Here is a 15019-nt window from a genome sequence, read left to right as displayed (position 1 = left end):
GCTTTATCGACTATGCCAAAGCCTTTAACTGTGTGGATCACAGCAAACTGTGGAAAATTCTTAAAGAGATGGGAATACCAGACCACCCTACCTGCCTCCAGAGAAATCTATGTTCAGGTAAAGAAGCAACAGTTAGAACCGGACATGAAACAGTGGTTGGATGGCATCACCAGTTGGATGGCATCACCGACTTGATGGACATGAGTATGAGCAAGCTCCAGGAGTTAGTGATGGACAGGGAAGCCTGTGTGCTGCAGTCCATGGGGTCGCAAAGAGTTGGACACGACTGAGCAACTGAACTAACTGGAACAACGGACTGGTTCTAAATTGCGAAAGAAGTATGTCAAGGCTGTGTATTGTCACCGTGCTTATTTAACTTATGTGCAGAGTACATATAAGTGACTGAACTGAACTTGTCCCTTGCCTTTCACATCTCTTATTTCCTCAGCTATTTTCAAGGCCTCTTCAGACAACCACTTTGCCTTCTTTCACTTCTTGTTCTTTGGGATGGTTTTGGTCACTGCTTCCGGAACAATGTTACAAACCTTATCCATAGATCTTGAGGCACTCTGGCTACCAGATCTAATCCCTTGAATCTGTTCGTCACCTCCACTGTATAATCATATGTGATCTAAGTCATACCTGAATAGCCTAGTGGTTTTTCCTACTTTCTTAAATTTAAGCCTGAATTTTGCAATAAGGAGCTCAAGACCTGAGCCACGGTCAGTTCCAAGTCTTGTTTTTGCTAATTGTATAGTGTTTCTCCATCTTTGGCTGCAAAGAACATGGTCAGTCTGATTTTAGTATTGTGTTGTTGGGAAAAGGTTTTGCTATGACCAGTGTGCTCTCTTGACAAAACTCTGTGAGCCTTTGCCCTGCTTCATTTTGTACTTCAAGCCCAATCTTGCCTGTTATTCAGGGGGTCTCTTGACTCCCTAGGTTTGCATTCCAATCCCCTATGATGAAAAGGACATTTTTTGGGGAGGGTGTTATTTCTAGAAGGCATCATAGATCTTCATAGAACTAGTCAACTTCAGCTTCTTCAACATCAGTGGTTGGGGTATAGACTTGGATTACTGTGATGTTGAATGGTTTGCCTTGGAAACAAACCGAGATCATTCTGTCGTTTTTGAGATTGCACGCATGTACTGTATTCTGGACTCTTGTTGACTATGAGGGCTACTCTATTTCTTCCAAGGGATTCTTGCCCACAGTAGTATATATAATGGTCATCTGAATTAGATTCACCCATTCTCATCCATTTTATTTCACGGATTCCTGAGATGTCATCTCCTGCTTGACCACGTCCAATTTACCTTGATTCGTGGACCTAACATTCCAGATTGCTATGAAATGTTGTTCTTAACAGCATCAGACTTTACTTTTACCACCAGCCAAAACTGAGTGTCATTTCTGCTCTGGCCCAGCTGCTTCATTCTTTCTGGAGCTTTTAGTAATTGCCCTCTGCTCTTCCCTAGTAGCGTATTGGAGGCCTTCTGACCTGTGGAGCTCATCTCCCAGTGTCATATCTTTATGCCTTTTCATTACTGTCTGTGGGATTCTCCAGGCAAGAATACTGAAGTGGTTTACCATTCCCTCCTTTACTGGGTCATGTTTTGTCAGAACTCTCCACCATGACCCATCTGCATGGCATGGCTCACAGCTGCATTGAGTTACGTATGCCCCTTTGCAATGATAAGGGAGTGATCTGTGAAGGGTATCCTTAAAACAACCCTAATGAAGTAGGTGTTATTTTCTTCATTTTGTAAGCTGAGCAAATCAAAAGTCACCCAAATCATATGTGCTTTCTTTTCTGCAGTAGTTTGCCATTCCCTTCTCCGGTAGACCACATTTTGTCAGAGCTCTTCACTGTGACTCGTCCGTGTTGGTGGGCTCTGCGTGGTGGTGTGGCTCATAGCTTCATTGTGTTACACAAGCCCCATAGCTATGTCAAGGCTATGATCCAGGAAGTGGAAATTTTGTCTTACCCAACCCAATAAAATGTTTGCTTTCCTATCCCAGACTTAGTCATCTATTCTTGACAAGGAAAAGACCTTATCACATTTTGAAAACAATATTCCTTAACTGATTGTATTTTAAATTCTTTCATAATGATTCTGGATCCAGTCAAGTCTTGAGATTCTTCCTTTTGTGTTCATTCTTATGAACACTAAATATTTTGGGCAGAGTTCTCGAACGTGTTCTACATGGATATATATGGAAATTCATGCTTTTCCTTTCATTAACTTTTTAAGAGGAAATTACACTTTGAAATTCACAGACTTAGCTAATATTCATTGCTTACTATGAGTCAGGAACTGTTCATTTACATTATAAAATAATGGCCAGCATTGTAGGTGTTAACCCCATTTTACAGATGGTAGGGATACTGAGTCTAGGAGATTAAATGGCTTCATGAGATAGGTCTGAGATGTGAACCCAGACTTCCTGACTTCAAGGCCATTTTGAGCTTTCCACTCCAAGGGTATTCCTGTTACCATGTCATATGCCTCTAGTTTATACTCTGTCTGAAGCAAATGTAGTTAGTATTTTTATTATTGTGATTTTTATTGGTAAGGTAGTACTATAGCAAAGATGCTTATAATATAATAACCCTTCTATGTGTTTATTTCTCCTGCCCATCATTTAGTTAATAATTTTGAATTATTTAGAATGAGGGCTAGCATCCAGCTCTCCTGGCTCCACAAGGAGTTAACTGGTCATTCTCCTCACCTCAGGATTGGAGAAGGATGGTCATTAAGCATTCATCCAAACTTATGACCCTGTTGGAATTTAGGAGAGTTCTTTATTAGCACTAATATTGCAAATCAAGATCTCAATCTTTTATAAACAACTGGACCTTTGTACTGAGAATTTAGCCACATGAACTGGAAAGTTTGTGAATGATTCTATGAAAAAAAAAACATTTCACTAAGAAAATCTTGCCTTTGTTCTGTGGTCTTCATCCAAAATGCACGGAAGACTGGCAGTTTGTGGCAGAGGTTAAAAGGAGCGTGTTCTGTCTGGGCCATGGTAGCAAATTTGATTCTCTTGGCAACAACCAGATCAAATCTATTTAATATGGGCAAATGAGAATGAGATTAAGCAGATAGCTGAGAAATTAGCAGGAAGATTGTGAGGCACTACGTGAAAATCTGCCATGAAAATCTGAAGTGTTTCTAGCTGCTAAACTTGTTCACTGACAAAAAGTGCCAGTCATCCTATAAAAGGTCAGGAGCAAAAAGAGATTTCAAAGATGAGGGGGTGTGAGGGGAAAAATTCAGAGCAGGAGAGGGGAGGGGAGTGATTCTGCAAGACTGTGGAGGAGGCCTGTAAGTATGATTAGTGACCTTCAATCCCCTCATCCTGCTCCATCAGTGTGGGAGTTCCAGTCTGCTTTCCAGGGGTGGGGGCCAGTTCCTAACAGCCGCTGGTGTGAAGGGGCAGAGTCAAGTGAAAAGCCACCGATTTGAAAGATGTAAATTGACTACTGAATTACCTTTTACATATTATTCATACTTTAAAATTGATCCCTGTTGAAGTAGCAAATTGATTTTGTAAAATGATTCTTTTTTTTTTTTTTTTGCTAAAAACTATAGGAAGATTTCCCCCCCCCGCCCCCGCCCCGTGCTTATTTGTGTGGATATCCTGCCTGCAACATAATTCTCTACTCTCTGAAACTATGGTTCATCAACTTTTCCTTTTTCTCGAAATACAGAGGGGGAGAAACAGTGGCATGGCAAGACAGATTTGCTGCTGAATTCCTTTTAGAGCTTAGGCAACTGGGTTCACTCTTTTTTCTCCCTTTCTTCTTCTGTAACCCCTTCTTTTTTTCCTTTAGCATTCATGAATAGTACACAGCAAAAATGCCCCGTGGAAGAGGTATGTTTGTGATGATAAGTAACATGATGTCTTTTAAAAGTGCTGTGTCTGCTGATTCTGGCTTTAGTGATTGTGGTGATGTGATTGTAGCTTACTTGGTGAGCCTCTGACTTAATGAAACCATTCTTACAAATCAGACCTGCTGCTCAGAGCTTCAGCCTCTCTGCACTCTTTTTCCAGTAGAGAAAATATACTTCAACTTGGTTTAACTCTTGATAGACATGTACCAGTCGGTCACACCAGTTGATGATAGGTCAGAACATCCTCCAGCTCGAGATCCAAGGGTTTTGGTTTCAGGTATTAGGTTTGCTCTGCTAACCCCATGCAGGATCCGCTGTCACAGCTCCAGCCCCAGCCTAAATTTCATCCCCGCCGCCCATCTCTACCCCTGCCTTCCCAGCTTGGGCAGCCTCCTGGATCAGAGGGAACCAGAACTCAACAGGAGGAAGAAAGATTCATACCTTCAACCTGTTCAAATAGAAAGAACTGAAAAAGTAGATCAGAGAAACATAGGAAGTAGAAATAGAAATATCTGAAACAAATCCCCCTTTGTCCACAAATTTTTTACCATATACTATTTGATTTTTTTAAGGTATCTTTTAAATGTGCTTCTTAAAATAGGAATACTGTTCTCTGTTACACATGTGTATGTAATAGTGACCCCATGATGTGTGACACATTTTCCAAGTCATCTGGTTAATACAGAATTTAATTTTAAAATAAAATTTGGAAAAATGTAATTCATCTAGTTTTTGGAGTTTGAGGTTTAAGGGAAAAGTTAGTGCTGCCTGTACAATAATAGTCTCTAAACATGTTTATAAAAGTGATTTGAACACTTTTTGCATGTATTATCTCAATTTAAGTAATAAAACAACTTAAACCTCATAAAACTCCAGAAAAACTAGAAAATAGTTGGAAATTTGACCACTTCCACTCTTTCAATAGACTTATAAAGAAATAACACAAAAGCATAGTCATATGGATTAGAATAGATATTTAAATTTTTTTTCTGCCCATTTTTATTTCGTATCATCATAATGTTCTTACCAGGCAGTTTCTACTTAATAGCTGTCTGCTTTGTTCATTCTTCAAATTATTTTCAGAACCACAGAACGTGCTTTGGAATTTTTTGAAATCTATATTTTCTTATGCAACTCAAATATATAACTATAATTAACTTTATGCCATATGAGAAGATTGTTTTGATTTGCTTTTCTACTTATGGGTGATAAAATTTGTATGTTCTATCTGATGTCAAGTGTCAGCTAACTTTTTCCAAAACTGTATCCTGTAAAAGTTTAAACCTTTATTCAGTGTATGAATTTTGTACTAAATCAGAGTATTGTTTCTTTTGCAGCTTCTCGGACTTCTATTCAGAGTGAGCTTCATCGAGATAGGAGGTATGCTTATATTTATAATAGAGGACATATATTCTGCTAATTATGAAGTAAAAGTATCATCAGTTAATAAATTGCATATTTTTCTCATAAACAGTATATTACAGTGTTCTACCTCATCAATACATTTTCTGAATTAGTCTACAAGTTTGAATGATGAAGATTTCTCTTGAGAAAAGAAGCAGTACAAGCCTGAAAATGTTCTCTTGACAGTAATCATTTACTGAAGTCAATTTTAGAATGTTTATTAAGCAATTGCTATATGGAAAGCAAAGAAAGTAAATTCTTCAAAGATATGCTTTGTACCTCATAGTTACTTAGTAAATGTCACATGGATGAATGAGCTGATGACAGGATAGAAAACGGAATAAAGGAAGGATAAAGAAAGGAAAAGTCAGGCAAGCTAGATAGATAGCAGGTGAATAAAAAGGGCTAGATGACTGGTGAAGTTGGGGAGCAGGGAGGAGTGAGTTGCTGTACAGATGGAAGGAAGGAACAGTAGATAGACCGATGGTAGGATAGAGGGAAGGGTGGACAGGTAGATGGATAGAAAGATAGATTTATTGTCCCTGCTTTCAGATTTCTTAAAGTATAGTGTAGAGCAATGAACAGGGACTTTAACCAAGTTCAAGTCCTGACTTTGCTGTCTCACCCTGTGACCTTAGGCAAGCTCCTTAACCTTTCTTAGTTTATGTATCCCCACCTTTAAAGTATGTCATAGGGTTGGCATGAGGGCTAATACATGTATAGTGGTTAACATTTATTAACTAGTAACTCACTATCTATTTAGATAAAAGCTATGTAAACATTGGAATGACTCATTTGGATTCCACAGAGGGAAGTGATAGTTAATTGTGCTACCCTTAGCATTATATCTCAGAGGGGACTGGCTAAATGCAATTTGTGAAACAATTTTTGTAACTCTTAATACATGCTCATTACAGAAAGTATTGGAAAACTAAGAAAAATATGAAGAATAAAACACAGCTTATTCATTCTCCTATGTAAAGACAGCAACAATTAATAACTTTGAATAGTACATTCCAGATTATGAAGATAGGTAGCTAGATTCTGTACATATACCTCAGAACCTAGCTTTTCTTCATAATTAGATCTGGTTATTATAGTTCCCTTTGTCAATGCAGTTTCTTCTAATATATGACTTTTGTGATCAAATAATATTTGTGAGGTGATCATATAGTTTGTTTAATCATTTTTCTCTTTGAAATATGTTCTTATTTCAGTTATTTGTCCTAATAAATAATTCTTATTCTTTAAATGTTTAAAACCTGTAAGCAGAGGTTCTTAGGCAATACAGTTCAAACAAAATCAATGGGCAGGTTCAGCTGTTACACAAGCTAGCATGAGAGTGTGTGTGTGTGTACAGTTTTGATAATGGCAGTGCATTTTATTTTTATTTTCCATAGAGGACCAGAGAAAAGCCGAGCAGGTCATCATCATACCTGTTTGTTAGATGAGAAAAGTGAGGCTCAAGAGAGGTTGAAGAGTTTACTCAGAGTCATGCAATTGGTATTTGTTACAAAATCAGGTTGAAGGTTAAACATGAAATCAGAGAGTCAGCTTAAGAAAATAATGAAAGAAGCCACACCTAAATCACTGTGGCTCCTCAGGACTGAAGATTAATCTTCAGATTCATATACAAACTGACCAGGAACACAGAAACACACATCAGGGTCTGGAAATGAACATGCAAACTCTAAACACTTAAAGATAACTCTGACTAAGGGAGAGGTGGAGTGAGGAGGAGGAAGCTGTTCTTCTACTTATTAGTATTGTTTCAGAGAATGTGCTTTGTAATAACAGGAAATGAAACATTTCCATTTGACCAATGCATTTTTTTGCCTCAGGATGCACCTATGTTTGTTCCATAGGCTAGGTAGCAGATCCCTGGGAGAACGAGGCTGTATGGGTCTTGGTTCTTAATTCTGACCAACCAAGGCCGAGTAAAGCGTGCTTGAGGCGTATCTCTAACTCTCTGAGGCCTGTGTCTCAGAGGACGGCTGTCCTTTGCTCCCTCGAAGCCTGCCCGGGTATACTGTTCAAGACAGCCCCGGCCAGACAGGTCATTTCTGTGACTGGCAGGCCTTATGTCACTTTCTTAAGTGATAGTTATTTTCATAAATCTTTGAATACTTGCAAATAGACAAAACCTCACTGACGCTTCTGTCTGTTTCCAGGCGCCCAGAGATCACCATTGTGGCAGCTGAGCCGCTGAGGCCCACCTCGTGGTTTCCAGGAGCCCACCCACCAGGACTGGCATTTCCCCCGGCTTCTGCAGCAGGCCCTTGGAGGCCTAGTGAGCTGGTTCCTGCTGAGGTGAGTAAATATCACATCACCTCTTTGCATTTTGTTTTTAAATGAAGTTCAAAGATAAGAACCTTGGGAAAAAAAAAAAAAAAACAAAGATAAGAACCTTGGCTATCGCCTACAGCTGTTTAAAATCTTCATTCTTCATTTTGCAGCTCCCACCATCTTATGAACAAGTCATAAAAGAAATCAACCAAGTTCAAGTTAACACTACAAATAATAATAATGCTGCTGCCACTCCACGGCACACTATTACTTCAGCAACTCAGACTGACTTTTCAGAAGAAATAGACAACCATCTGCCTCAAAGTAATGCAAGTAATTTGTCTTCCTTCCTTCCAACCTAGTTCTCAGGAAGTAATCAGTAGACTCCAGCCTTTAAAATAGTTTGCAATTTGAGCATAATTCATTGAGCTCGATTTCCAGTCGGTATGTGATCAGTGTGTGCTTGCTTTATTTGGGCTTGCTGTGATTATTATAATAGATCATTCTCACAAGCTGCAGCCCCAATCTCTAGGGTTCATCCTAGTTCATATCACAAAAAGATCATCCTTTTAACTCATGCTGATGCCCTTTACTTCCATTGAGAAAACTGTTATATTTAGCAACTTAAAATTGGTAGGATGCTAAAAGTTGTTGTCCTTTTGGGCTTTTTAAAAGCCTTGTAGGGATTCCCCGGGTGATCCAGTGGGTAAGTCTTTGCATTCCAATGCGGGGGGTGTGGAGTTTAATCCCTGGTTGGGAAATTAAGATCCTGCATGTGTGTGTGTGAGTGTGTGTCTGCGCTCAGTCACTCAGTCGTGTCTGACTTTGTAACCCCATGGACTGTAGCCCGCCAAGCTCCTCTGTTCATGGAATTTTCCAGCCAAGAATACTGGAGTGGATAGCCATTTCCCACTCTAGGGAATCTTTCCAACCCAGGGATTGAACCCGAGTCTTTTGCATCTCCTGCATTGGCAGATGGATTCTTAACCACTGCATTGTCTGCCAAGCCCAAGATCCTACATGCCACATGGCAAAAAGAAAGAGGGACGTCATATTAGGATAACAGATAAGAATAAGTTACCTTGGAAAAGTAAAGCAAGAGTTGTTAGAATTTTGATAAGAGAGATGGTTTATTGATACATCTACTGAGAATCAGGAATTTAATGGTGTTTTAAAATATTATATAATGAATATTTCTTAAATGAATAAATGCAACCTCAAGAACCCTCCTGCAGGAAGCTGAATAGAAACGTTTCCCCCATGATTTTAGAATTACTTTTTACTAAAGAAGGAAACCAAAATTTCTTGTTATTCTATATGTATACTTAAAAATCTGTGTATCTTTTTTCGTTGACATTGTCACATTGCAGCTTCTGTTCATTTTGGTCTTGTCAGCCCTGCAGGCACCTCTGAAACCCCTCCAGCCTTCCCCAGCCATCTCAGCCAGGCACCCTCCGACAAACGAGGAGCCTCTAATAGTCTTTGATATTTCTGAAGAACAGAATTGTCCACAAAACTCCAGTGCTCCAAGATGTCCAGTGCCAAAACCAAGATCAAAAAGCAACCTCAGACCAGTGGCCAGAGATTCTCACCTTAAAGAGCAAAATTCCCGGAGCAGCCCGATAGCCGCGCAGGAGGAGGCAGCCCCGAGCCGGCCCCCGCCTCTGTGGGAAGGTACCAGCCACCCCGAGGGTCAGGCCGTGATGAACATGATGAACGCAGAGCAGAGCCGCAGCACTGTCGTTTCCAGGATCAAAGCACTTGAGGGTCAGACAAATACAGAAAGCTTGGGACTGCCCAAGAAGCCAGAGATCGTGCCCCGCACAGTCCCGCCAAGACCTGCCGTTTCCTCAGGGAAACCCTCGCTGGCTCCGAAACCTACAGCCAACAGAACCTCCGGAGAATGGGACTCCTGGACCGCAAGCAGACTCAGGGGGGCCCCCACCCCTCACTCTCCACCGAAGGAAGCAGGGAGCAGCCCCGTCACCAAACCCGAATTGCCAAAGAAACCAAATCCTGGCCTTATCCGGAGCATTAACCTGGAGAGTCTGGGAGGAGGGTCCGCGGCTGAGAGTCCCAACGGTGGGAAGAAAGCGCCGACTCCTGCTCCTCGGCCTTTACTGCCCAGGAAATCGGTGTCCTCGGAAAGCACCCCCTGCTCTGCGGCTTTGCTGAAACCAGGCCCTGTGCCTCCCCGGCTCTCGGTGGCGTCACAAGCCAAAGCCTTCAGGTCGCTGGGAGAAGGCCCCCCAGCCAGCCCCCCGGTCCCCGCGCAGCAGAGCCAGCCTCCGGGGGACATAGACCTCATCAGCTTCGACGACGATGTTTTACCCGCACCGTCTGGGAGCCTGGCTGAGGACTCTGCTGGTCCAGACATGGTTCTGGGTGAGTAAAGCCTAGAGGTAGAGAGGAATCTAAACTTCTCACAGGGTTCCCTTGAAATGGCACCTGCTGTTTTCATTTCCAGCACGTGAGTTCTTGAGGTGTGGACATGCACATGTGTGCACATGCATGCGTGTGTGTGTGTACAGACAGGGAGATACAGTGAAGTTAAGAAACAAGGAGCTAGGTGGAAGAAAGAATCAGAGCGAAGGGGAAGTCTGAGGTGGGGAGATAGAGACAAAGAGGGACACATGTGGGTTTTTAAAAAATATTTATTTGGCTGCACCAGATCTTACTTTAGTAAGATCTTTACTTGCGACATGTGAGATCTAGTTCCCTGACCAGGGATTGAATCAGGAACCCCTACATTGGGAGCTCGGAGTCTTAGACCACCGGGGAAGTCCCACATGTGTTGCTTACTGTCATCAAGGCAGGAATAAGCCGGCTGGGACCAGGGACTTAACTAGATGAGAGGCTGCCTCTTCCTCAGGCAAGCGGAGCTTCGCGCATGAGGAGGATGTAGGGGAAACTTCTCAGAGATGGGGAGTCATGTCGCAGAAGGGCTCCTCAGACTGAGCCCTGAGGCAGTGCCGGGAGAGGCGCCAGCCCCGCGGAGGACTTTGGCAAGAGCAGTAAACCCGGCCATGTGTTGCAAAACGTTGTTCCACAGTCTTCACAGAACACCTTCCCTTGGGAATGCTGAAGCTTTGTAAATAAAATACAACAGTTGTAAATTTCCTGCCAAAATTAGGACAATTAGATTTCCCAAGAGGCAGAGAGTCTTTTTAATTTCCTTTCCTCGCACTGTTGAGATGGAGAATGTGATGGTAAAGCTAATCTTTCATTTGCCAAACCAAGCTGCTCTACTGGTCATCAGTAAGATTCCTTTTACTGCCATTCACTTATTTGGATAGAATTTATGAACATATAAACATGATACTATTTTCAAAAGGTTAGCTGTTATCTTCTAAATGTTTCAGATGCATCAAAATGATATAAACTCTAATGCAAAACCAAATTCTGCAGAGCACAGATGTATTTCAGATGATAACAACCATATATTTATTAAATATTTACCACACACACAACATTGGAACTGGCTGTAGCATGTCTCTTTTCCATAAGAAGTGAAAAGAAAAACATTAGAATATATTGGGTTTCTGCTGTGTCCCAAACCCTCTGCTAGATCCCAGAGATACGTGATTGAATTTAATCCTCACAGTAACCCTGCATCGTGGTTCATTTACATATGAGGAATATCAGACTGAGTGAGATAAATACATAACTTAATCAGAATCATAAAACTAATAATTTTCCAAAGCAGGATTCAAGCTGCATCTTTTTTTTCTAAGTCTAGCTTATTTTTCACTCTATCATGTTGCACCTCAACATTTTCATGAATCCTTAAACCAGGCAACACATTAAAAACTTTTCAAGTCTTCATTATAACATTTTTTATTTAAACCTTTTTAGTGTTAACAGGGTTCCGAGTAGGACAGAGAGGGTTAGATCCAACACCAGCAAGCTGTGAAGGGGTGGGAACAGTATAAGTGAAAGTAACACCACCTTCTGAAGCTGCTAGAGGCTGTGCTGATGGCAACGTGGTTAGTAATTGCTGAGAATTTATTCTGGGTCATCAAGCAGATAATTACAGTCGTCTTCAAAAAGGAAGGTCAGCAGGATACATCAACATGAATATAGTTTCGAGCTTCCTACTCAGCCTTTTCTGTTTCTCGATTTCTGTACAACGTTTAATTATTGAGGCACCTTTCAGTAAAAGGTGTAATTTGCTTGCCCTACCTGACTGCCTTAACCATTGCTCTTACTTGTGGAGTTATCCTGAACTGAGCCCTGTCTTCTTTTTATTTTTATTTATTATATGGCTTGCTGGAGCTTCGTTCCCCAAACGGGGCTTGGATCTGTGCCCCCTGCACTGGGAGTGCTGACTCTTAACCACTGGACTGCCAGGGAAGACCCTCCGTCTTCTTTCTAAACCTGCTCCTCTTCCTGTATTCTGCTCCTGTCCTGGTTTCTCCATTACACTCCGGCCTCCCTAAAGAGTCCTGTAGGTCATGCTTGAGCCTCCCTACCTGTCACACACAGTGGCTAGTTGTTTGAATTTGGAGTCAGGCAGGCTGGGTCCACCACTTAATTGCTGTGAGATCTGAGGCAATTTACTTAACCCCATAGTGCCTTGGTTTCCTCATCTATAAAACATGATCATAATACTCCTCGTGGAGGCATTGCGAGTATTAAATATGATTATGCAGGAAAGCTCTATCACATTGTCTGAAACACAGTGTGTGCTCATTAAGTGGTGGTTATTAGTCTTACTTCTTGCCCTTCACACCCAATAAGTTGCCAGGTCCTGCTGGTTTTACCTTATGAGTAGCTCTTTCTTTCATTTCCACCCCTCCTGCTCCCGGCCCAGTTTTCTAATCTTCAGGTCCGGATAACCGCAGTGCCCTGCTAACTGAGCTTCTGCTTCTGCTTCTAAACCGCCATCAACCATAGCGTGCTTACCCAAGGCATGCTTCTAGAGCGCACGTTGGACCTTGTTGCTTCCTTGCTCATTGGCCTCCAGAGGCATTCAAGATTCTCTCTGAGTTCTTCAAAATGTAGGGGGATTTTTGGTTAATGATTGGGGCTTTGTGACTTTTTTGGAGAGGAAACTATTTTTTTTGTTTGTACTGGGTCCTCATTGCTGCATGCGGGCCTTCTCTGGTTGTGGCGAGTGGGCGCTGCTCCCTGGAGCTTCTCAGTGTGGTAGTTTCTCTCCTTGTGGAGCATGGGCTGTAGAGCACGGGCCCAATAGTTGTGGTGCACTGGCTTAGTTGCCATGTGGGATCTTCCTGGACCAAGGATCAGACTGGTTTCCCCTGCATCGCAAGGCAGATTTTTAACCACCGGACCACCAGGGAAGCCTACACATTTTTTAGACTGAAGTATAATTGACCTACAGCATTATGATGGTTCCATATGCATAGCCTAGTGATTCAGTATTTCAAAATGATCACCATAAGTCTAGTTACCATCTGCCATCATACAAAGTTATTACAATATTATTGACTGTATTCCCTATACTGTAAGGCTTTGTGACTTTTTGATGGTATATTAATAGTATTATCTTTGTAAGTAAAAGATTATAGTCTTTTTGTGAAAACTTGCCTAATTGTTCTGGCATTAGCCAGAAACTGGGGGAGGAACCCAGGAGAAAAGCAAGAAACTCACAAATAGGCCTTTCCTTCTTTTTCTCTCCCCTCATAAAGAAAGAAAATCCAATAAAGTAGTTTTCATAAAACAAAGTTGCCATATTAATCTCAGGAAATAGAGATCAGAAAATACTGAAGCTATGAAAATATTGTAAGGATTAGAAAAATTATTAAGGGGAAACTCATAAAACAGGCGTTTAATATTGGATTCATTTCTTGGCTAGAATGCCTTCCAGGTTAATGTAATGGATCTGAGGAGCTGAGAAGCATTAGCAGTTCCTCTTCACACCTTTACAAATCATACCCAGTTGTCAAAAAAGCAGAATGCTTCTGCTCTCAGCCCCATTACACAGATCAGAATAATAGTTTAGCAGCCAATTTCTGCTATTAACAGAACTGAAGGGGAAAAAATGACAGAAAAGCAAGCCAAGGATGGTGAAACCAATTATGATGACAAGCATATTATTAGAGACAAGTAATGGGCAGAATACTACATTATCATCAGTGTTTTTCTCAGGCTGGTAATGAAGACCGTGTGGGTATAGGTGTAAAGGGGCCTGCTTGTTTGGCAGCAGGTTAGGAGGGGCTGAAAGGAGGGCTGAGGAAACACTGCAAATAACAGTAGAGAAAGATGCCGTGGACTTTCCTTAGACTTGGTTAGCAGATGCTTTTGCAGACAGTTGTGATGTTTTCTGTAGAAGCAAGAGGAAACAGTCTTTGATAGAGAAAATTATGACCCTGAGGTTCTTAACCCTTTCTGAATCACAGAACTCAGAGAATCTGATTAGCCTATGAATCTTTTACTCCCTTGAGAATACTGTTTTGACATATATGCACAATTGGAGGTACTATTTCCAGAGCCTCAAGGGCCTGTTCTTCACCCCAGATCAAGGACTTCTACTATGAAATATTGGAAATAATCCTCAGTGGACCACTTAGGTAAATTCTGATGCATCCATACAATGAAATATTGTGCAGTAACTAAAAAAGAGGCAGACACCTGTTATCCCCTACTATGGACCAATCTCCAAGATATTATTAGGTGAAAAATACAAAGTATAGATAGTATTCATGGTATTTTAACTATTGTTGGTGTTAAAACACATACTTACATGCAAATATGCTGTCTTTGGAAGTCATGTTAAAAATGCTAACAAAGGTTGTCTTTTATGAGGGAACTGGGTAGGCAGGGGAGGTTGGGGGAACCTGGCCTTTAAATAGCTGGACATAAGCAGAATTAAGATGAAAGAAACTAAGAGAGATATCTCTTGTCTTTGCCCCTGAGAAAAAATGGCCTCCTGCACTGATCCTCAGCCCGTGGGTCATGATAGGCTGAGGATTTTAAAAAATAAAGAAATTTTTTAAATAATAAAATATACCATTTCTAAACAATTATATTATTCAAGGTTACAAATAAAAGCTAATTATTATTACCTAAATATGTCTAAATTAGGCAAATTCAAAAATACCTGTCTGCATTCTTTCCTATTAAATAGAATCACTGAGGAGTAATAGCCCAATAAAAGAGAGTTTTTGTTTTTCTGGTTACTTTGTGGAAAATTTTAGGGCTGTTATTGCCTTGAAAAAGCAACTAAAGGGACAAATATTTTCATATTTTTCCCTTTTATTTCTAAGTGATTTTTGTTTCAGGTGTTATTTCAGCTTAATTTTGTAACCTTTTCATGTCATTGAATTTATTTTATTGGATTTTGTTTCAGTTACAAAGTAACACTTGCTGTAATGAAACAATGTAAACATTTAGTAAAATAAAAAATTAATCTCTCTCCAATCCACTCAAATCCTCAGAGTAACCAGTCTGAACCATTTTGTATG

The 15019-nt window shown here is 40.9% G+C and overlaps 1 protein-coding gene across 4 annotated transcripts in view; it reads left to right on the top strand.

The window, feature by feature from the left end:
• Nucleotides 1–15019, top strand: part of SH3D19 (SH3 domain containing 19) — a 79781-nt gene that overhangs the window by 23221 nt on the left and 41541 nt on the right. For 2 of the 4 annotated variants that reach the window (XM_065903932.1, XM_065903930.1), the window contains exons 3-6: nt 5240–5282; nt 7478–7616; nt 7763–7916; nt 8988–9977. In XM_065903932.1, coding sequence (XP_065760004.1) covers nt 9296–9977 — 682 coding nt within the window. In that variant the 5' untranslated portion in view covers nt 5240–5282; nt 7478–7616; nt 7763–7916; nt 8988–9295. Of the gene's footprint in view, nt 1–5239; nt 5283–7477; nt 7617–7762; nt 7926–8987; nt 9978–15019 lie in introns of all 4 variants that reach the window. The other 2 variants (XM_065903931.1, XM_065903929.1) reach the window with 1 other exon arrangement.

Source organism: Muntiacus reevesi, chromosome 13 (assembly GCF_963930625.1).
Source record: "Muntiacus reevesi chromosome 13, mMunRee1.1, whole genome shotgun sequence".
Classification (NCBI taxonomy): Eukaryota; Metazoa; Chordata; class Mammalia; order Artiodactyla; family Cervidae; genus Muntiacus; species Muntiacus reevesi.
Note: the sequence above shows the minus strand (reverse complement) of the source record. Positions and strands in the feature narration are given on the sequence as shown.